General features: G+C 55.0%; 1 protein-coding gene across 14 annotated transcripts in view; it reads left to right on the top strand.

Moving 5' to 3' along the window:
- Positions 1 to 22,300, top strand: part of TCF3 (transcription factor 3) — a 66,874-nt gene that overhangs the window by 4,872 nt on the left and 39,702 nt on the right. For 13 of the 14 annotated variants that reach the window (XM_032203644.1, XM_032203643.1, XM_032203630.1 and 10 more), the window contains exon 3: positions 4,279 to 4,351. In XM_032203644.1, coding sequence (XP_032059535.1) covers positions 4,279 to 4,351 — 73 coding nt within the window. Of the gene's footprint in view, positions 1 to 4,278; positions 4,352 to 11,085; positions 11,093 to 16,567; positions 16,573 to 22,300 lie in introns of those variants that run through there. The other variant, XM_032203641.1, reaches the window with a different exon arrangement.

Here is a 22,300-nt window from a genome sequence, read left to right as displayed (position 1 = left end):
TCAGCCCCTGTAGCCCGTGGTCCAGCTTTGTGCTGTCTTTTGGGTGGATTTTAATGTCTGGCCCTGGTGGGTTTGCAGAGTCGATAAAAGGGTTGTGCGAGAGGCTGTAAATGGGGCTTAGAGCCCTGGAAAGAAAGACCTTGTGCCTTCATTAATAAACAAACACATTGGGTAGCTGCTGAGCTGCGAAGCACTCACCCGAAGCTTTCTGCCAGTGTAATTTGACAGTGAGGGTGAAAACCAAAGCAACGTGCTTCTGAGCGAGCTGGAGCCAAAGGTGCAGCCCTGTATTCGGCTTGCTGCTCTGGGGTGTGCGCGGCACAGCGCTTACCTCTACCTCGGAACAAATTGCCTTTTATAATTGCCCCAAAGTGCAGGTAATTTGTAAGCTTTCTTTCACCACCACTCCCTGGCAATAGTCCAGAACAGGCTTGCAAATCTGGAGGAGAGCTTTCGAGAAAGCATCCTGCCTATTGCTTCGCGTTGCCGGCTTCCACCTTTTTAGCAGCCCTTCGTTTTGGTGCGTGACTTTGTGCCAGGCTGGGGCTGGCGGGCACGTGCGGTGCGAGCTGTGCCCGGGTGTTGCCCAGGGAGATGCTCACTGCAGCCATCCCGGACCACATCTGTGCCCTGCTGCTGGTGCCTGCGTGTCCTGGGAAGGCAGAGGCATGTCCCGGGGTGGGTGCCCAGGCACAGGGCTCTGCCTTGCCCACGGACGGGGCTGGGGGCTCATCCATGCCGCGGTGTGCGCCTGCCAAGCCGGAGAGAGGCAGGCGGCTGCGTGCCAGCCTGGGTCTCTGGCAGAAGTGAAATACTGTTAACAGCCATGATTATTAGCAGAGTATTAACCATATGCTGCGGGGATGCCGCTTGTCAGGGCGGGCTTCTAACTCGGTGAGAAGTTGCAGGGTGGGCAGAGGCTTGAGCAGTCGCCTAGGGCTGCTCCCTCGGCAAGTGACGGCTCTCGCTGCCTGCTGGCCCTCGCCATCCAGCTGCTGGAATAAGAGTGGAAACCAAACTGTTTGCAGCCAGCAGGGCTTGAGCAGCTCCTTCTGCCCCTGCTCCTGTTGCTCCCGAGGTGCTGGATGCTGCTGAAGCGGCACCGAGTGCCCTGCTCTGGCCAAGGCGCAGTGCCTGCGTTTCCATGATAAAACTCTCGCTTTTGTTTCGAGGGAAGCGGTCGTGAAGTTTGCTTTACGCCGCAGTGGACGTTTGGGGCTGTAGTCAGGAAGGCCTGCCTTAAATGAACACGTATGAAATATCCTGCTGGCAACGTTTATTGAGTCGAATTCCCTCTTCTCCCCGAATTAACAGCTGGATGCTTTCCACTCTGCAAAATAGATTTCAGGTTTTGAGTTCAGGCCTGAGGTTGGCTCAGCCTGGAGTTCATAAGGTGGAGGAGCGGGGGAAGTGAAAACAGCTCTTTAATTTGAAAACACTGATGCACTGGTGGAAGTGCCCAATAAATGAAATGCTGCTTGATATTGTTACTTGTGTCTGGCAAATTCCCTCTCTTGCTTACAACTTTGCTGCCGGGAGCGTGGGGTCTCTCAGCTGTAATTCCCCGGCAGCGAGCGCGGGTGTTGGGAGCTCCCCGTGCTCTGGGTTTGCATCTTTTAATCTGGGAGAAGTGGAGGGGGAATAAATCCTTCGGTGGGGGGGAGTTAGAGCTGTGAGGATACACGGGCATTGTTGTCAGCTGTCAGGGAGGCCGGAGACATGACTTGAGAAACTATATACAGAGCCTTAAGATGGGGGATTTTACATAACCACTTACATCTACGTTATTCAAATCCAACAAAGGACGAGTAATGACCCAATTACAGCTCCTCCGAGGCTGCGCCTGGGTCCCTCTGGTGTGTGCCAGCCCCGGTCATCCTCCCCCCCCCCCCCTCGAAGTTTATTTTTAAAGCTGCGTTTCGAAGCAGAAAGGAAATTCGCAGTGGGTGGGTGAACTTTGGCTGTGAGTGACACACGCCAGCGAGCGCCTCGCGAATGACTTGCACCCAGCTCCTCGATGCGGCCGCGCACCAGCCTGCACCATGGTGGAAAAACAACTTGGCAGCAAAAAAAAAAAAAAAAAAAGTAAAAAAGAAAAAAAAAATAAAACCACCAAAAAACTGAAACGTTTCCTGGAGCCGGCGAGCGATAAAGGTGCTCGGAGCCTGCCTCGAGGCGCGGGGTGACCCGGGGCACCCCGCTTGGTCGCGGATCCTTGCGGGAGGGAGCGCAGGAAGGGTTGCATCAGTCTGAAACCTCGCGGCGGTGGCGCGGTGGTGAGGGCATCCCCGCGGGGGCGTGCTGGGGATTGCCGCACGTGGGGGGGACACCTCTGTGCAGGAGTTGAAGGTGCACAGTGGAACAGGGCTGCTCATTTTCTCCGCTGGTGCTTGCCGCTCCAACCGCGGGGTTTTCGGCATTGGCGCGTAGGAAGCAGAAAACCTCGCGGAAAGGAGGCAGGGGAGCTCTTGGGGTTTTGTTTTGCTGCTCAGGATGGGGGTGCCCCCTGCTCATGTGGGCAGAACTGCCTCTCACTGCCTGGAAAAGGGGTCTCGGACCCCTTGGTTGTCTTCCCTACCTCAATGGGAGGGCGTGTGAGTGGGGCCGGGCCGGGTCAGCTGTGCAAATTCCATTTTTAGTCATTTCAGGGATCTTTGCAGAAAACAGCGCTGACAAAAACAAACCAGAGCACTGAAAGGAAGGTAGGCTGCGAGCATTCGGTGTCGTCAGGGTTTGTTTTTGTTTTCTAGCCCGACTTCCTGAGGAAACAAGGCCTGTTCGATGGTGGGGCCACCGGCCCCCTGGGTGTGGGGCTGAGCCTCTGGGGGTGCAGGGGGGGCCCCAGCAGCACCCAGCAGGGGCTGAGCCCCCAGGGAGCGGGGTGCTGGCAGCAGGGTGACACCGCGGGGAGGAACGTGCCTGCGGGCTTGCTGCTGGTTGTCCACACGTGCACTTAAACGCTGCTTACACCTTTATTTAAATGCGTGTGCTTCTGTACTGCTCAAGTGTGCACCTTCATAAATATATATGATCCCAAATTTGAGTTCTTTTTTGAATGGCAGTTGGTTTCTTAACTGCTCTCTTTGCATCTCTACCACATTTAACTGTGTTTTTTTTTTTTTTTTCCTACCCAGCATTTGTAAAAACAAAGCTGGGCAGACGGTTCTGTACAAAGGAATGTTTCTGACCACAGCCAGACATCAGCTATGTCAGGGCACGAAACGCTGCGTTTCTGTAGGCTCTTGTGCCATTACATTGTTTAATCTTCAAAGCATTAAACTTTTGAGTTACTCAGACATTGCAAAGCTAAAAATAATAAAAATTCAAATGACTTGGTGGTGAAAGTATCTTGAGTAGTAAAAGGATATTAAAATGTTAATTCATGAAGCGTTTTCCCACCAGTTGTTGGCTGGAGCTCCATTTGTGTGGAGAAGAATTAGTTTTCTGCTGCACGCAGGTGCATATAGATTTTTAAATAACAGCTTCTGAAGCCCTCCCACCTTACATTAAATATATTGACCCGGGTTCGCTGATGAGGTACGCAGTACTTTTGGGGAAGCTCCCTGGCAGAAGATGACCTGTGATGCTGTGGCCACAGCAGCATAGCAAGCGAGCAGCCAACGTTACTGACTTTGCAAAATATGCAAATGTTGCTCAGCGTGAGTTAAATACCTTTGAACTTGGCACGGCTTCTGCCAGCCCATGGGCTGCGTTCGCTCGTGGTGCTTCTGGAGCCCCCGGGGACCAGGGTTGGGAGCTGGCATGGGGCTGCTGGGTGGCTTTGGGCACGGGGTGAGACCTGGACCATGCTACGGGTCGAGGGACGAAGTGAGCTCTGTCGGGTGCTGTCGCTGGCCTGGGAGCTTTTTATGAATGAAGTCAGGCATTCGGCACGGCTCCGGGGGCACCCTCCTGGCTGGGCAGTGCTGAATAAGCTGGGGCAGAAACTGTCGGTTTTGACCGCAGCAGCGATGCGTCTTGGATGGCTTTCAACTGCACCTAAGGAACCAGACACGCTGTGTACACAGGAGAAGTTTATGCACGTAGGAATGCGTGTGTATATTAGCGCACAGCTGCGCTGCTCTCCTGTCCCTCCTGCAGCTGATCTATGTAGCAGGGACGCGGGGAGAGGAAAGTTTTTTGCATCAGTAAAGTGCTTCTCTTCCCCCTTCCTCCCCCTGCCTGCCCAACACGACCCCCCTTTGCAGCAGCACAGCAAAACTAACATACTGAAATCTCTTTTCTCTTCCCTTCCCTCTCATCTCCTTGTTTTTCTAGATGTTTCCCCTGCCAGTGGCTAATGGAAAAAACAGACCCACGACCCTAGCAAGCACTCAGTTTGGAGGATCAGGTATTGTCATCTTAATTTTTTTTTCTTTAACAACATAGTCTCTTACAATAAATGTGTGTTTGCTACCAGAGACCCAACCGGAGCAGTTTCAGTAGTTTTGTGTGTTGTGTGTTTTTCCGGTGGTTGTCTGCTGCTGGTTTGTCGGATGCTCTCCTTGTTGCTCTGCGTGTCTCTGGGCAGGCAGAGCTGCTCGTGCTGGTCTGTCTCTGGTTGGGAGGCTGCTACCAGAGCTGGGGGTGGTGTACTGTACCCTGGAAGACTTTTTCTGCACATCACTGAGGAGACACTTCCTTGGTGGTGAATTCCTGGGGCTCGGCTGCCTGAAGGAAGACTCCAGTGCAATTTGGGTGTCTGCTCTATTCAGCCCCCCAGCAGCTCCCTGCCGCAGGTGGGATCTCTCTGTTCCCAAAAGTGCCTTCACAAAGCCCTCCTGGCAGCAGGGAGATGGGCAGCGAGGGCGGCTGGAGCCGTGCACGAGGTTTGGGGCTGCTGGGGGGCAGAGCAGAGCCGTGCGGCTACATCCCCGCTGGCGAGGGTACAAGGATGCCTGCATCAAAGGGGTTTGGGAGCAGGGTGTCTGCGGGAGGAGCAGCAGGCTCTGAAGGGCACGGAGCTTTTAGATGTCTGGTTTTGGAAGCACGGTGTGGATTCATCTGAGGCTGAAGCAGAGAATTCCCAGGCCAGGCGGACGGCGCGGTGCCGTGCCAGGCTTTTGATGCCCGGGGAAGGTGTGCTCTGTGCAGGGCTCACTGCGGCCCCTGGCATGCAGGAAGTTCGCTTAATTTGCCCTTCTTGCCGAAACATGCTGCTGCTTTGGGGATGGTTAAAACTTGACCTTCCTGCGCCGGCTCGAGTCGAGCTGTGTGGGGAAAGGGCAGTGCCCGTGGCCAGCCACAGGGAGCAGGGTGGGATTTCTGCATGGTGGCGGAAAAGGGGAGCTCCTGTGGAAGCAACGTGCAGTGCTCTGCTCCTGCTCTTTGGGGCCAGGGGAATGTGGAACTGTTTAGCTGCTTGTCAAGATGTTTTTGAGCAAACATTTTTACAGGGAGGTAAGCCGTTGAGTGGGTGCTGGAGAAAAGGGAGGAAATTCAAGGGCAGAAACTCTCGGGTTAACCCAGATGGAAGCTGATCTCCCCAGCGAGTGTTCCTGTGTATGAATGTGCCTGCGACTTCTGCTGTTAAAATAATCCACCAAAGACATGCTACACGCTAGTGAGAGAATAGCTCTGGAGCAAGCTCCCATTAATTCGTTTCCTGCTCAGAGGCTGGCTTGGCTGCCTGGCTTGCAGAGCCGGCCAGCGAGCTGAGGCTTCAAGCAAGGCTGTGCTGGTGCAGCCAGCGTGGTGACCGGACCCCCTCTGCCTACCTGGGCTGCAGCCAAAACGATGCAGAACCTTTTTCTTTCTTTTTATTTCTTCCCCTCTCTCTTCGTTCGGGTGAGTGAAAGGTAATGTTGACACCACCCTTCCTCTGGGCTGGTGCTTTCTGAGCCTGGCTGTGAGTAGTTCATAAAAACAGAGGACTGATATTATACAACAGCAGTTGCACAATCACTGCTGTCCTGGTTTTGGGGCTCTGGGGCAGCTCTTTTGTCCTGCAGACAGGCAGCCTGTGTTTGAAATGCAGCTTGAGGCTTGGTTTAGGGGAAACCTTTTGCTGCACCAGCAGCATTCGCTCCTCAGCCTGTTGTGCTTAGCCTCACCTTTGGAGAATGAGGGGGACACATTTCAATTCCTCTTCACATTTGTGACTTCTGGGTGTTTGAAGAAGGATTTTTGCTGGGTGAATAACTGCAATAAGATTCCAATAAGGTGTGCAGTGTACAGGGGTGCAGTGCAGCTGCTAGAAGGATCCAGGCTGTCTACAGAAGGTCCTAGATAGTGGTTTTCGTAGTCTGTGGATGGTGGTTAAGCTTAATTTACTAATTGACAGCAAGGTGCCATCAGAGGCTAGTTCATCCTCAAAGGCACAGCCAGGCAGCTAGCTCAGAACTTGACGGCGACTTGTCACCAGCACTGCTTGGTCGGAGGTGAGGAGCAGATGGCCCTTGGATTTGGGGACCTGGACTTGCTGAGGGAGCAGAGCGCCTTGCAGCCATCGGTAATCTGGACCTGGAGATTAGCTCCTTACGTCTGCTCGCCGCACAGCAAGGCCTGGGTTTCATCTTCAGTGTGCCTCGTGTTTTTCAAATGCTTGTGTTCAGCTGGATCCCATGCCCCTGCTGAAAACAGTGCTGTGTTTCCCCTCCGCTGCCATCCCTCTCCTTGGAAGGAGGAACCGAGCGCCAATTCGCTGAAGTCTTGGCTCAGCAGCGCGCCCTACAACATCAATACCTCGTTATTGCAGTAACCCCGAGATAATAAACTGATGCCTTCTGCGCCAGGAGCATTTATGTTTTGTGCTTCTGCCCACCCTTGGAAATGTGAATTTGTGGCCTCCCACTCTTCATCTCCCTCCTCCTCAGGGAGATCCTGGGGCAAGGTGGAGCTCTTCTTTTTTCCCCTCCGGAGGAGCCTTCAGCTCGAGGCTCTCTGCTGCCCAGGGGAAGCTGGAAGTGGAAGGAGCCGGGCAGGGACCCTGCTGACTCCCAGCCAAAACGCCCCATTTGCCAGGATAAGGCTCTCGCTTCCAAAATCGGGCTGGTAAATAAGGTAGTGTGGTAATTTGAAACACTGCTACAAGAAAACTGCGGTGATAAAGCTGCCCCAAATTGAAATCCTCTTCAAATCCCAATTAATGACTGCTTTGGCTGCCCCTGGCTGGGCTGCTGGTGCGTGCGTGGGTGGCCTCCTCGCGAGGGGGGACCCGGTTTGCTCTCTGAAGCCAGGAAAATTCAAAGTGTTAATGCAAGCCCTCCAGCTTTGAGATCTCTTTGCTTTTATATTTGTCTCCTGGTTTTATTTTAAGCTCTGCCACTGTTTCCCTCATTTCTGTCCTTAAATGCACCAGGGAGGAACTGGTTTAGCTATCCCGCCGCCCGGACAATTCAGCACCTCCGCTTTGCGTTTTTTTGGCAAGGCGAAACCCAACAATTGCCACTAGGACGGAGCTTACGTCATGCAGGCCGTGTCTGCAGCATTTATAGCACATATAGGTCACCGCGGGGAAGTTGGTCTTCCTGGGGCTTGGAGCTGCGACCAGCGCTTCCAGCGTGAGCCCCGCTGTTTGCTGCCGGGGCGCTCGGCACATGCCTATTGTCCTGCTCCTACAGGGCTGTGGTTTCGTCATCCCTGTGCCAAACTGTTTGTTATTTGCAGTAGCAAAACATTTCAAGCCATGTCCTCTGTCCCCCCCTCCCCATGTCATAGTTTGTAGATGACTAATCTGATCAGAAACAAGCTCCCTCCCAGCGTGCTTAATTAAACTGCGCCTCTAGCAGGAAACCGCGCGTGCTGGATTTCACATGGAAATGACCATTTTTAATTGACGCTGAGACAGTAGGAGTGGCGGGAGGTGAAGAAGTTTCATTGTCTCTTCCCGGGCCGTGGCATCGCCGTTGGGCCACGCTGGGGCTGTCACCTCGTGGCTGCTGAGTTTTTGGGGTCAGCGCGTGCCAGCTGCGCCGCTGCTGCAGCAAACACGAGCAGGGAAGGGAAACCGAGGCAAACGGTTGCACGAGGTAATACATCTCCTGGAGCAGCTCACCAGCAGTGCTTTGCATCCACAACAAATGTACGGCGCCTGTAGCCCTCTCCCCAAAGCATCAGCAAAGTGTGCGATGCCAGGGTTGTGTCCTACTGGAACAGCAGCCCAGGCTGCCTTCTGCCGACACGATTCCTGCTCACAATAAATAAAAATCTTTGCTAAAAAAAATAGCCTTAATTGTTTTCCTTTTGAGTAACTGAATTCACCGTTAAATGTCTTTTCTTTCTCGCTTTGTGCTGAAGGGAGCTCCCGTGCTTGAGGTCCCCTGGGTGGGTTTGGAGGGCAGAGTCCCCCCCCCCCCCCCGCTCCGTGCTGTGATTTCCACCCCCAAAATTTGTTCAGTGCTTTTTTGCCAGTGAGATTGTGAGATGAGGCTCATTGTTGAGGGAATTGCTTTGATCGGGGCAAGTTCATAAAATACATTTGAAGCTGGCTAACCAGGGAGTTTTTCAAAGAGTTACAAGCTGGTGCATGTAACAAATTTTAAGTTATAGTCTAGTGAACAAAGCAAATGCATTCTCCCCGGAGGTAGGTGAGTCTGTATCCCCTTTGAAAGCCTGCTTTAAACAACGTTCAAACTTGGATACCTGTGGCAACAGCACTGAGAGTAATAAATTCTATGAAAGATGAGGTTGTCTCGTTAATTGGGGCTGTGGGTTAGCTGTTTGAAGATTTAATTATTCTGCGTGTGCACGCAGCCGCGTGTCAGGAGGATCCCAGCGTGGAAGGGAGGCTTTGGGGTTCTCGGGCTGGTGGTAAAAGCAGCGAATTTGGGGATTGTGGGGAGCTGAGCACCACGTTTTGGGCGCAGTGCTGTCATGATTGAGTTTCAGGCTGCAGAATGGCGTTTGCAGCTATTTGCCATAGTGAGGAAAAGCGGAGCTTTTATTAGTAAGGATGTATCACGTTTTCCTACTAACTGCCTCGAGTTCCCACATGTTTTGCTTATGCTGGAGTGGGAGTGATGGGCTTTGCTTGCTATTTTGATATGTGATGGAAGGCAGACATGAGGTACGCAATATGGGACTTGATATTTAAAACTGGCACTTTCCATTAAAGCGTGTACTGCAGGCTGCTTGTTTATGTTGCGGTCGTGTGCGTGCCCGTGCAGCAGGCTTGCGAAACTGTCACTAAATGGAGAGCCACCACAACAAAAAGTCAGAGCAGCGAGCTTGCTTGCTTGCTTGCCTGCTGCCACGGCTTTGTCTTTCGAAGTCAAAATGACTTTTTGGCCATTTTTGAAGGAAGAAAAAAACCCTCTTGTTGTGGACAAGTCAAGTTTGCGGTGCCTTGAATGAGGCGGCCGACTTCTCTGCGTGCCCCAGGGCTGCGTTCATGTGGAGGAGGCTGCTGGAGGTGCTGGGGGGATGCCCTCAGGGCCAGCCCTGGGCTCTCCGTGCCGCAGCCCAGAGGGCTTTCAGCAGAGTTCAGCTCCCACCTGCTGCAGCCAGGTGCTTTGAAGGGCTCTCAGCTCTGTTCTCTTTTGCTGCCTTGGGGAAGCTCCTGGTGTCCTCCTCCGTGCTTTCTGCTTGGCGTTTTGTCCGTGGGGTGGGTCACGTTAAGGATACAGAAAACAGGATTTGAGAAACAAAAACAGAAAGGTTTGGAGGGCCTGAAAGCTTCTGTAGCTGGGTGAGCAGGAAATAGCAAGCGTGGGGGAACAAAAGGCAGGGGCATATCTTCACGCCTGTCTCCCTCAACCCCGCGTAACGCCCCAGTTCCATCTCCAGTTGTGTCCCTGCTCCTGGCGCTGCCCTGCCATGGCAGCTGCTTCTCCTGCACCATCGCAGTGAGGATGACATGCAGCTATTTTTTGTTGCTTTTCTTCGAATACGTTTTTTTCGCCTTAAATTTTCTGTGCAGTGGGCAAGGCTGGGAGTGAGTGCGTCCCGATGGAGCAGGTTTCCAGCAGGTGCCTGAGGAGTGAACCTGGGGAGAGCACCGAGGGGGAGCGTTGTGCTGGGGCAGCAGCGATGCTCTAGGGGCAGCTCAGCGCTCAGGAGTCCCGCCGGTGGCTGCGGGTACAGCAGAGAAATCTCCCTCATCTTTGTGTGCCTGCAACTTCAGGGGCTCGCAGGGTACGTGTTTTCAGGGGAGGGGTATTTCTGCTGATCTCCCACCCGAAGGAAGTGTCCTCCTGGCTGGATTTGAGATTTTGAACGAGGAAAGAGCACGGGGAATGTCGGAGGTGCTAGAGAGCCAAAGCTGTACTGAGATAAGCGACAGCTTTTGTTTAGAAACTGCAAATTTGACACAGACCTTGTTTAAGCACACAGCTTTAACTTTGCCAGCAGAGTTAGAGCGGTGCAGCCATCTCCTGCCGGTAGAGCTTTTTCCTTCCCGAGATGAGGCAACGCAGCCCTGGTGTAACTGTGCCTGCTCGAGGGCTTGTGGCGAGATGAGTGCATCTTATGTAAAGCATCACGTGCCTTACCTGGCGTGAAGCTGGGGTAGGAGGGAGCCTTCTGCCTTCGAGCTCAAGCACCTGCTTTCCTTTTATTAAAAGGAGGTGGTGCCCAGCGCTGTTACACTGCTTAGGCTGCTGGTGTCGTGATGGCGAGGGCCAGGACCTCGCTAAAAATGATCTCGTGGAGGGCAGCGCGCTGGGGGTTCGGTGCTGGGGCGCAGCAGCTCTGCCTCAGCCCACCTCAAACCCTGCTCACGCAGCGTTGCTTGAACGTTGTGCATTGTTGCAGGGCTGAGATTTGGACTTCTGCATTTGAGGAGGGAAAAAGCGCGTGCCTAACCTGGCTGTGCCTGGCTGTTACATCCCCAGGGAGCCCTGCCAGGGCTGGGTGCTGCTCCATCCTCTGTTCCTATTGTGTTCTCCTGGTGAGAGTAGGCAGAAAGCTCGCTTTTGGCTCAGCATCCCAGCTCAAAGCCTTCCACGCTTGTTGTGCCCTTTCCAAAGGGGAGAGATGGCTTTGGAAGGGGCCCAGCAGGTCTGGCAGGCGTTTCTGCTGGACCTCGCTGCTGCTAATTTCAAATTCTGCATGCTCGGTAGGGTGCCTGCTGCAGCACGTGTCCCGCGTGTGACCAGCCGCTGCCTACTGCATCCCCATTGTTAATGTTATGTGCACTTACACTCAGATTGGAGTTAACCTTTTTTTAAAGTTTGAGATAGCAAGTGGGTGTCTTCAGGGGACAGATGGAACGTGTGGTGCCATTTCGTTGCTCTGGAGGGCCTCATACCTCGTCAGGCACTGCGGTAACTCGGCTGAAGAATGCCGTAAATGCATCTTCTCTGCTCACTGGCATCCAAAATCCCTGTTAAAGGTGACATCTTTGTTCTAATACAAGAGCAGACTCTAATGATGCTGTTTACAACATCTTCACAAGTGGGAAGGTGATGATGATCTTACCACTTCAGCTGGAAGTAGGCAGTGTTTCCCTCTGTGGTCAAGGCCATGAGGTTGTGCGCATGTTTCCCACGTGCTTTGGGCTGTGTGCATGGCACAGGACCATGGGCTGAACTCCCCAGGCTGGTGAAGCCCTCCTGGGATGCACGGTGACCCCTGATAGATGGGGTTGATGCGGGATGATCCTCTAACCGCGGGCTGCAAACCTGCCACAGGAGCCGTGCCTGAAAAGCACACTGCACTCTCAGGGCGTGCTCGGTGCCTCTGCCCCGTGCTGCAGGCGTTGCGACGCAGGTAAGCCGTGGGTCACAGGCTGCTGGTGGCTGTTCCTCTTCTGCCTTGGTGCTCGCTCCTCGCCGCTCAGCTCAGCCCGTTCTGCTGGCCTCGGGTGCTGGAGCAGAGGGGTTCGACCTCCCGCCCGCGCCCTGGCAGCCACCCCGTCCCGGGGCGTGCAGCGGGGCGGTGGGCTGGTGCCGGCCGATGCAGCTGTCTCAGTTATGCCAAAAAGTTTGCCCACATCTGCCTCTCGGATTCCCAGCCGCGTGGGTTGGGATTAGCCTGCCCTCTCGCAGCGCCTCCAAATAGCTGAGACATCCCCGGAGCACGGCGAGGGGGTGGCAGCCTGCAGGCTCCCAGCTGCCTCCGAGGAGGACCGCTGGCTGTCCCACGTGTCCCCTGGCAGCGAGGAGGAGAGACGTGGGCAGCATCCAAGGGCTGCGGCTTCCCTGGTGCATCCCCAGGCCACCGACCCTGCTGGGTGTATGCAGATGCCCAGAGCAGACAGGTTTGGGGCGTGAGGATGGCACCGACCCTCCGGCATCGCGCTGCACAAGCAGAAGGCCAGAATGCGTGTTTGTGAGCAGTATTTTGGGGGAGAAAGGTTAAATTTTAGGGAAATGGGGCTTGTTGAATGATGGTTGTGCCCTGCCAGACCTCCAAGCAGAGCCAGTGTGGAGAGCATCTCGCTGCGGGTTTCGGAGGCCCTCCTGCCAGAAGGTTCCCAAGTATTTTGCAAGTCTTGATTAGCGCATTAGCTTAAACAAATTGAGTTATATATGCCACGGAGGGAAGAAAGGTACTGCACTCCTTCAGTGTTGACTTAAAGTTTAATTAATTTTGTTGCCAAATGAGGCATGAAATACGGTGTGAAATACATTGTGGTGCTGAATGCGTAATTGTACGGGGGACCGGGAGCGCGGCGGGCGCTGAGGGTTGGAGATCACCGGAGGCGAGCTGGGGCACGGCGCTCTCGTGGCATCAAAACGCGCAGCTGGCAGCTGCGGCACTGCCAGGCTTCCCGCGGTGCCCTTTGTCGGGGGACGTGCCCTGGGGACAACCCTGGGGGTGTGGGACTGGGTCCCTGCAGCCCCCCGCACAGCCCCGCGGCGCCCTTGGGCTCTCCGCGGCTTCAAACCCAGCGCAGCCTGGGTTTGGGGTAGGGTGGGGAGGTTTTTGTACAGGTTCTGGGTTTGTCTGCCCTGGGTGACCTCACGGGATGGAAGCACATGTGAAAAAACATCAGAAGGGGAAAAGGATGGAGGTTTCGTGAATCAGCTTTTGAGGATTTTCCTAATGGTTTTGTTGATGCCTCTCTCTTGCTGCCGTGACTAGTGTTTCTGGAGGGAGGATGGCTTTACAGGACTCATACCACCTTGCCTCACCCCTAAAGGAGGTGAATACCCAGACATCTGCCTTTTTTCCCTTGAATTTTTATATTATCTCTCCAGGTAGCTCAGCTCCAAGGCGAGTGGGGCAAAAAAAAACCCTAAAAACCTGCTGTCCATCTGCCTGTTAACCCTGAGCAGCACACCCCCGCCTCGAAGTGTCCGAAGGCACCATCTCTCTCTAAATTTAGCCAGAGATTGCGTCAGGAGCAAGAGGGAGGCGAAGTTAATGTGGCACAAGCTTTTTCTAGCAGGGGAGCCTTCCTGGTTAGACAGGGACCAAAAATAAATGGATGGCCCCGTTCCAGAGCGGCCGGGGATGGCAGGAAGGGCAGCCTCCAGCACCCCTGGGCGTGTTTGGGGGTGGGATTTTATACCAAGCAGGGCAAAGGGCTGTTGTACAAAACCCTGACCGGTCCTATGCAGGAGGAAGCCTCTTGGAAGGCACGTGCCGTGCCCTGTTTCCTCTCTGCAGGCACAGACCGTTGCCAGCCAGCAGTGGCCTCTCCTTCAGTGGTGGCACTTGGCTCTGGTGGCCCCAGGCTTGGCTGGCACCGCTCGGCACGGAGCCGTTCCTTTCCTCAAAGGGCATCTTCTGCCCATCCTCCATCCCTTGGGAGTGGGGCTTTGGTGCAGTTTTCCCCCTCCAGGAGCTGTCCTGGGCTCTGTCACGGCACTGCGTGCCTCCCAGACCTGGTGGCATCCAGCACGTCCTGGGCCTGGAGCAGGACCCAGCCACGCTCCGGCAGGACCTGCCAGGACAGGACCTGGCTCAGAGGACGCTGGCGGTGCCGGTCACCTCCTTTCCTTCCCCAGGTGGCACAGGGGGACAGTTGGCTCGTGGCACGTGACAAAAGCTGTCCTTGCCGTGGTGAACGTGTGACCGCTCCTCGGAGAGCGGGGAGGTCCTGGGCCCCTTCTGCTTTCTAAGGCATTTTTTTGAAAGTGAGGTGGTCTCTCCTCCAAAGGCTTGTTAATGCCCCGTTAACATTGTTATACAAAACAGCAGTATGCCATTTAATTAGGAAAAATACGTACTAACCTCTACCATATGTTGCTCTTCTCCTCGTATTTGCATTTGAAAGTCCAGCTGAATTTCAATGTGAAACTGGATTTTATCCAAATGATGAATGGCCTGAGAGGCTGTGGGAAGATGGATGTGCCTCCCTATCAAATGTCTTTGGGTTTTTTTCTTTTTTAGAGAAAAAAAAATTGAAAGCGAGATGCCTTTATTCCTCCTTGTGCTGTGGTTCAAACCGTTCGCACCTTTCCTCTAAAACCTTAACCAAACGTGTCTGCCCAGGCTCTCGCTCCAGCATCTTCTGAGAGCAGAGGCTGCGGCTGAGCGAGGGAGAGGGATGGGTTTTGTCCCGAGCAGTGACCTCTCGGTGGCAGGTCTGGAGAGGAGTCTGTGCCAAAGCTGCCAGTGCTCCTGGCACGGCTGTTTCAGCCTCGTAGGTTTTGCAGCCTCCTTGCTTGACCTAAAGAAGACACCAGCACCGACAGGCACCTTTTATTTAAAAATAAGCATAAGTAAAGTGCTCGGCTGCGTGGGCTCCGAGGCATCTTGGTCTCTGCAGCAGGAGCATGGCGCACAGAGCTGCTGAGTGTTTCCTCACTTTGTTTTACCAACCTGGGTGAATTTTCGTTTTCCCAGCCTGGGCCACCGTTGCCCTGTGGCCGCCATCTCTCCGGCAGCTTTGGGCAGCGCACAGCTTCGTGCTGGGGCTGATTTCTCTGCTCCTCCAAGGTATGTGTGAACCAAGCTCAGCTCCGCAGCCAGCTCAGCACGATGTCACTGAGCTGCTTGTGTTCACACGGCTCTCGGTGACCTTTACCTCGCCTACCTGGCAAAAAAAAACCCTTAAAAATCATTTCATATCCTGATTATTTCACATCCTCTGCGGATCTGCCTTCAGAGGCCTGCAGGAGTGATGGGCTGGCTGCAGGAGTGGGTGCCACAGGTCTCTGACTTTTGTTCTCCTTTCCCTTGGCCCCACAGATCAGTTCAATCTTTAAGACAGTTTTTGTTGTGTTTTTTTTTTTGTTTGTTTGTTTTGTTTTGTTTTGTTTTTTTCAGTTGTGTTAATGCAGCTGAACTAATATGATTACATTTCCAGATTTGGGTAATGGAATAACAAGTCAGGAAGCTCTTTTTGAACAGTTGCTTTTTTTTTTTTTTTTTCATAAGTGAGAATCTATGTCACTTCCAAATTATCCAAATTTCTCGTTGGGAAGATCTTTCTCTTTCTCAGTTACTCTTGGCACCAGAGCTCCCTGCTACCGTGGCCGTGCCTGCAGCGCCCTGGTCCTGGTACAAGGCTGCGGGCGCCGCGTGCTCCCTCCCAGGGTCACGCGTGGACCTGGAGCAGCTGCAGGGCTGTCCCTGGCTCCCCAAAAAGTTGGGCCTTCCCTAGTAGGAGCAAGAGATGGCAGGGGCTGTGTGTGTCCCCCAGCGGTGTGTTCAGGGCAGGGACCCTCGCGTGCCTCCCCTTCCCCAGGGTTTGTCCGGGCACGAGCCTCTCCCCGTGCCGCAGGAGCCGGTGCGCGTTGGCTCCTCTGGTCTGCGTGTTCGCTCCCGGGTGGCGGAGGAGAGGTTTGGGAAGCGGGCACCAGCAGCCCAGTGAAGTCATCTCGCAGAGGCAACTTCCTTTCTAAAAAAGAGAAGGATGTTGCGGACTTGGTGGCTTCCCATTATTTTCCCCAATTTGAGCCCTCTCTTGCCCTCGGGCCCTCGGCACCAGCCCGCGCTCTGCGCTTCAACTCGCTGAGAGCCTCGCCGCGACGAAGGGCGCCCACGGCTCGGGGCCACGTGGGTTTGGGCTCCCGAAGCACCGGGGTCCCAGCGGCAGAGCCTGCCCCAAGGCTGTGGTGTTTGCCCTTCTTTGGGTCTGCGGCACGAAGGTGGTGAGTCACTTTCCATGGAGCGATAGTTACCCCGCTCCCGTCTTGTATTTGTGTTGTGTAGCCAGCAGGATTATTTATAACTTAGCCAGCATCCCGAGTCTATTGTTTCAGCAAAGAGCAGGAATGACTAGATGACTTCCTGAGATTTTTTTTTTACCACCCCCTCATTTTTTATTTTTTTAAAAATCTGCTTTTCCTTCCAAGTATTATATTCGCCAGTTGGATGCTTTCCCCCCACATCTTCCCCTCCTGATTGTGCATTTGTGCCGCTGACAATCCCACTACCGGTGTTGCTTTAACCCTAAAAGCAGGGTTTTCCTCGGAAAAGCAGAGGAATGTGCTCCAGCAGGCCTGCAGCACATCTGGGGAGCTCGCTGGGTCTGGAGCCAACATCCCCAGTGCTGGGACCGAGGCAGGAGTCCCCAGATGTGAGGCTCTGGCTGTACTGTTAACAGGAGCACGAGCTGCTGTCTGCGTGCAGGATGAAAGGCTCGCGGTGACATTGTGCTGTGGTTGTCCTCGGGACACCGTGCCACTCGGGTGCAGAGCTGCTCCGGTCCAGGCCTCCGGTGGCAGGGGAACGTTTCAGCTCAGCTTTGTCCCAGTTCCACCAGCCCCAGGTGTTCGCTGGGGCACTGCAGGGATCTTCCCTGAGCCCACTGCACGGGGCATAAGCCACTTCCATGCAGTCAGCCCCAGGGACGTGGGAGAAGCGGGTTCTGTGCTCCTGTCCTCGCACCTGCCCGCTGGCACTGGCACGATTTGTGCAGCACAATGTGTGGCAGACACCAGGGCTGCCCCTCGTGCCGTGTCACAGCGCTGTTTCTTCTGGCTCTGAGTAACCCAGCCCATGGCCGTTGGGTGTTTATGCAGAGAGAAAGGAAAAATTGGGTGTGTGTGTGTTGGTTTTTGCCCCAAGTTTTGGAGCTCTCCTACTTCCTCTCCTCCTCCTTTTTGTTGCTCTGCCTGCAGTTTATTCACTGCCTATATTGCAAGGCTCAGCAGTCATCACGGCCCTAATTAAGCCCTTCCCTGGCAATCTGTGGGTGAAGGTGTGTGAAACAGATAGAAAAGGGCAGGGTGGGTGGTTTGGTGAACTCTGTCCATCCGACCCTTCTGGAAGGAGCCTCGGGTTGAGCTTCCCTGGGGAGCAGCACCCAGGGTCTTCTCCATGGGTACATGACACCACAGGGACCCAACGGCAGTGGATCCTCACCCAAGCAGCCAGGGGCTCTTTCGGTCTTCTTCCTTGAAGCCAGGGTGGAAGGGGATTTGTTCTAGTCCAGTTCTCCTCCTGGCTGGGCAAGATGCCCCAAGGAGCCCTGACAGTGCCGTGCCCGGCGCCTTTCCTTCGTCGCCTCCTGGGCCGTGACGCACGGAGCAGCCCCGAGGCTGGAGCGGCTGCAGCCCTGTCCTGCAGAAGTAGTCTGGGGGCGAAACAGCTGAAGAAGAAGTCCTGGCTGCCTTGTGGTCAGCAGAGATCCTGCAGAAGTCCTCTCGGTTTCTGTTAGCTCAGAACTCAAAACTGAGCCCTCGTTTATTTTTAAGCCGCTGTTTCTAGCCGAGGTGCCTACGAGCACCGTGCTTGTCTTCTCCCCACCGGCAGGAGCTGCCTCGGGGCCTTCCTGGGCAGGGCCCCAGGGGAGCAGTGGAAGGGGCTGGCCGTAGACTTGTCTCTGAATTTGGGGATGGATGGCACAGAGGTGTTCCTCTGGCTTTGGCTTTCCAGAAGCTGCTTAGAAGCACGAAGCTTGTCCAAATGGGCACGGTGCTTGGATGTGAGCAGCTTGGATTGGCAAATGGGCCTTGAATTCTGTCCCGTAGGGTTTTTGTGTGCTCTTCGTAGCCCCTTCAGCTTTTCCAGGTTTCGTTTTGTGCAGAGCACTAGGTGTGGGTCAGACCCATAGGGTCCTGGGCTCAGGGCTGGGGTGATGCTCTCTGAAGGGCTGGGAATTGAGGCATCTTGGAGAACCGCTGTCAGAGCCATGTGTTCACAGCAAACTTCTGGGGTCCTCTCCAGAGCTACATTTCTTGTAGCAGCTGAAACCAGAGGTCCTTTGGGCCAGGCACTTGCTATTTGTAGGAGCTCATCCCAAAGCCTTTACAGCCCAGGCAGGGGAATTTGGGGTTGCACCGGAGCTCGAGGAGAATCTGGGAGGAGGCTGCCGCGAGGCTGCCTCACGCTTCTCATCCTCGGTAGGCTGAGGTTTCTGAACTCTTGTTCCCCAAACCAGGGCACTCCTGCACTGGCTCTTGCCCATCCCACCTGCCCGGCTGTTTCGGTTTTGTCCCGTAGCTGGATGCTCCAGGCAGCGATCCCTTGAGTATAGCACTGGTGTGATTCCCATCCCGTCACCGCAGCGTTTCCCTGGAGCACTGGGAGAGCCGAGCCTGGATGGCCCTGAATTTGTGCTTCCTGCTGCTCCTCAGGTTCCTTTTGACTGAACCGCACGGAAAAGAAAGGGAGTGAAAAGACGGGGAGCTGGGACTGACACTCCCCGCTGTGAAACGGCTGCAGTTGGGCCCTGTGACAGCAGGACGTGTGCCACATGGCAGGAGAAGCCCGGCACGAGCATCTCACGCAACGTGCTGCCTCTGCCAGCCCTCCTGGGTCAGCTCAAAAATAGAGAACAGCGCTTCTCCCCCAGCACGCTTCGTATTTTTAAAAGCATTGTGGTTTTTTGTTCTGTTTTCTTTAAATAATTTTCTAAAAAGTTGAAACCGTACGGCTGGTGCTTTTTGACCCAAACAAGAAAACTGAAAGCTCAGTGAGACGTTGTGGTTTGGATTGCCAGTTGTAAAGATTTTTGTGTTCCAGCGTGCGAGGCTTTCAGGCCAAGGGCTTGTTCCAAGCGGTGGCTCGACAACATGTGGGTTAATAGCTGGAGATGTGTCTGTCCACACAGGTATTTAAGGGATAATCTGTGTTGCTTTATATTGTGCCAAGAGAGGCTGTGTCAGCTCTGGTCTCTGCTGCTCCATTTCCAGCTCTGCCCTAATTTTTGGGCAAGTCTCTCCATATGTACAATAGCTAGAAACAGTTTTGTTCCCTGGAGAGGCTTTGAGGTTTAACATTTATAAAACGCTTTGAGATCTGCAGATAAAGGAAAGCAAGACAATAAACAGTGACCAAGGCTGTGCCAGACAAATACCCTGTATCACCACAACAGAGCCACGCAGGATTGGGTGGAGATGGCTTTTGTTCGAGGGCAAACAACTGCTCCAGAGCTGCTCTGTGGGCTTGGACAGAGCCCTGCGAGCAGGGGTGCAGCTAAACCCAACCCTGGCCTTTAGAAGGGCTTGTGTTAAGGAGGTAACGCCTGTGGGTAAGAGCACAGGGCACTTAGGTGAGTTTTTCCCTGCCCTTCCCATTGCCCTGAGTGCTCTCAGGCTGTGCCCAGGCTCCCTGGGCGCCTGCTCCAGAGGGGATGCCGCCGAGCTGCTCCGAGCTCCCCGGGCAGCGCACCGTAAAATCCCCTGGTAAACTTAATCCACTCCATAAACCCCACTAACTTTCTTCTAACTGCTTTTGCCTGTCCTTAGAGTGAACTCCTCCACAGTCCCCTGAACAAAGGCAGGCAGGAGTGGGCAGGGACCGGGGCCGGTGGGAGGAGCGCGGGGCTGGGGCGCCCGGCACAGGGCGCTGGGCTCAGCCTGCGGCGGCTCCGTGGACATGGCAGCCCCGCGCCGGCTCTTTCGGGGTAGGTTCTTCCCAACAGATGTCTGGCAGCGCCGGGGCTTTTTTGGCAGGGGTTTGGAGGACGGAGTGGGGAGGAGTGATTTTCAGCAGTTGCGATTCTGCTCTCGAGGGATTTGGAGGCAGGTGGGCTCGAGCGGCGGGCTGGAGACCCGCAGGGGTCTCCTTCAGGTGCCGTGCCGCTCTGGGGCAGGAGCAGAGGGTGTTAACGCTGCTCGAGGACACAGGGTCCCGTTTTGGGAGCAGGATGCGTGGCACATGAGAATTGCTCATCTTTTCGTGCTGCTTCCCTGCCTTCCCCCGTAACGTGAGACCCTTAAAACCTGTTGCAGCGAGGTGCTGCCGGCGGCACGGAGAGGAGAAGGGCGGGTGGCTGGGGCTGGCTCGAGCACAAGGTCGCTGTAGGCTGGGGGTTTCTCAGCCCCACAGTTGGAGCAGGGGGCTGGCGTGGTTCGGGGCTGTGACGCAGCCTGGTTGCGGGCTTTCCTTCTGCATGGGGCTTGCGAGATGGTTTCATTTCAGCTGGTTTTAGGAACAGATCCAACCAGTGCCCAGCTGCCTGGAGATGGTTTTGCTTTAGTTTGAGTGGTTTGTGCGTATCTGGGCTTAACAGGAGAGAAACCAGTTTCTCTGAAGAGTGACTGCTCAGAAGTGAGCTGGGCTGTGTCTGGGCTCTTGCTCTGGTTTGGAGACCCTGACCTCTGAGTTTTAAACGAGTGCGGGTTTGTGTTTTATCAGGGCAGCGCGCTGCGTGCTTCGGGGCAGTCGGGATGCTGGGGAGCACCCAAGGTTTTGGGGATGCTGCTGGAGCAAGCAGAAGGAGCAGAACTCGTCTTGGCTTGCCTGAGGCTGGTCCCCAGAGAGGCAGACGCACTCCTTGCTCTTGACAGAGCAGCAAACCCGGGGGCACGTGCTATACCGTGACGCCCCAGGGCAGCGGGGAGGCTCGCAGGGGGCTGCTCCCTCATTTTGGCTCAGGGCTAAGGGGTCCCGGCTCCGCTGGGGCAGCTCCTGCAGCCGGCTGTCCCCTCCAGCCTGCAGCCTGGCGAAGCAGACGGGGCTCTCGGGAGGTGTGGAGCTGTGGTTTTGCAAACAGCTGAGCCGGCGAGGTCTTCATCTTCCTCTTCCCCTCCCTGCTGGCCTGGCCCTGTCATGGGGGCTTCTGGGGCACTTTGTGCTCCGAATGGGGAACTGGTTTTCACTGGGTTTCCTGCTGTTTTATGCGTTCAGCAACTCCTGGAAAGTCCAGTGAGCCCCAGAACTTGCTCAAGACAAAAGTGGGGCAAAGCATCCTTTCCTTTCCAAAGCAGCGAGTGCCTCGCATGCCCCGAGCCATCTCTCAAGCCTGGTGCAGTGAGGAACCGAAGGCGGCTTGGTTCTGCCTGCCAGAGATCCATGTGGTCACTCACATTTGCAGGATTTTCCTTGCAGAGGTTAGGGGTGGCTTGTTTTTTCCCTGTTTTTATATGTGTATATTATTTCCAAAGTTGCATTTGCAGGTGCAGCTGTGGGGCAGTGGCTCCTGCGCAGCCACCGGTGACCCAGCACAGCGGGAGCCCCTGGTGTCACCCCCCTTGGGCCCCAAAACTTCTGCACCGGGGCAGCTCTTGCTGTTCATGGAGGAAATAATTCCCCTGAGCTTCTTGCAGTTAAAAGGCAGCTTTAGGAAAACTACCAGAGAAATGTCTAATGGTGAATTTTGCTTGACAGTTGTATCAGCGATCCTGATAAGAAGTGTTACCGCTCGTCTAGACAAAAGCACCAGAACACAAACACGATGTAGAGGAGAGGGAGATGAGATAATCTAATGGGTTCCTTTTTGTCTCCAGCCCATTCCTCTAACAGCGGGGTGTTTGTGGGCAGCACCAAAGGGCTCAGGGGGTCGTGCAAAGCCAGGCTGGTGCTTTTGGGGCTGGGGGAGACAGCGTGCGACCCGAGCAATGGGTTGGTGCCTGTCCAGGGCAGAGCGAGAGAACGGCGCAGCTGGATGATGCGATGTTGCTCTGTGACGGTGTCAGAATAAAACCTGTCAGAATAAACCTTGAGGTCCTCACGGGGCTTTGAGGAGCTGCAGGGGGGTATTTTCGGGGTATTGCTGTTAGCGTGAGAGATCACACCGGCTCCTAGGGGCCATCGCTAAGCGATGCTCGAGTTGCACCCAGGAAATGGTGTGAAATGCACGTGCAGGAGCGGGGAGCGTTGCTCGGTTCCAGGAGCGCGAGGCGCGGTGCCACACGAGGAGTGCCACCTGCTGGCACCTCGCCCCAGCCCAGCACCGTCTGCCCAGTGAGAGGAGAGCTCGGTGGGAGCAGCAGGGCCCTGCGGAGGGGGGGCACAGTTGGGACGGCTTCCCTGGCTCCTTCGGGGACGTCCTCGTGGCACGGGCACATCCTCCACCCGCCGGGTGCAGGAGGAGCCCAGACGCACGCGTGTGCCATGGTGGGCTCGTCCTTACCCACACGGCTGGTTTAAGTGGGACACAGCTGGTGGGAGCGGTGCCACCCTCCTGTCCCATCCCTTGAGCTGGTCCCTATGTGCGTGGCCAGGTGACAGATGTAGGTTTAAAACCAGCCACCATCCCAGTGCCTCAGTCTGTCCTCAGGGGTCTGGGGTAACACCCTGCTTGGATGTGGGTGTCGTGGATGGAGGGAACCAGGGCACGAGGTGCTGGAGCAAC

This window comes from Aythya fuligula, chromosome 26, assembly GCF_009819795.1.
Source record: "Aythya fuligula isolate bAytFul2 chromosome 26, bAytFul2.pri, whole genome shotgun sequence".
Classification (NCBI taxonomy): domain Eukaryota; kingdom Metazoa; phylum Chordata; class Aves; order Anseriformes; family Anatidae; genus Aythya; species Aythya fuligula.
The sequence above is the reverse complement of the archived record's forward strand: the minus strand, read 5'-3'. Positions and strand labels throughout refer to the sequence as shown.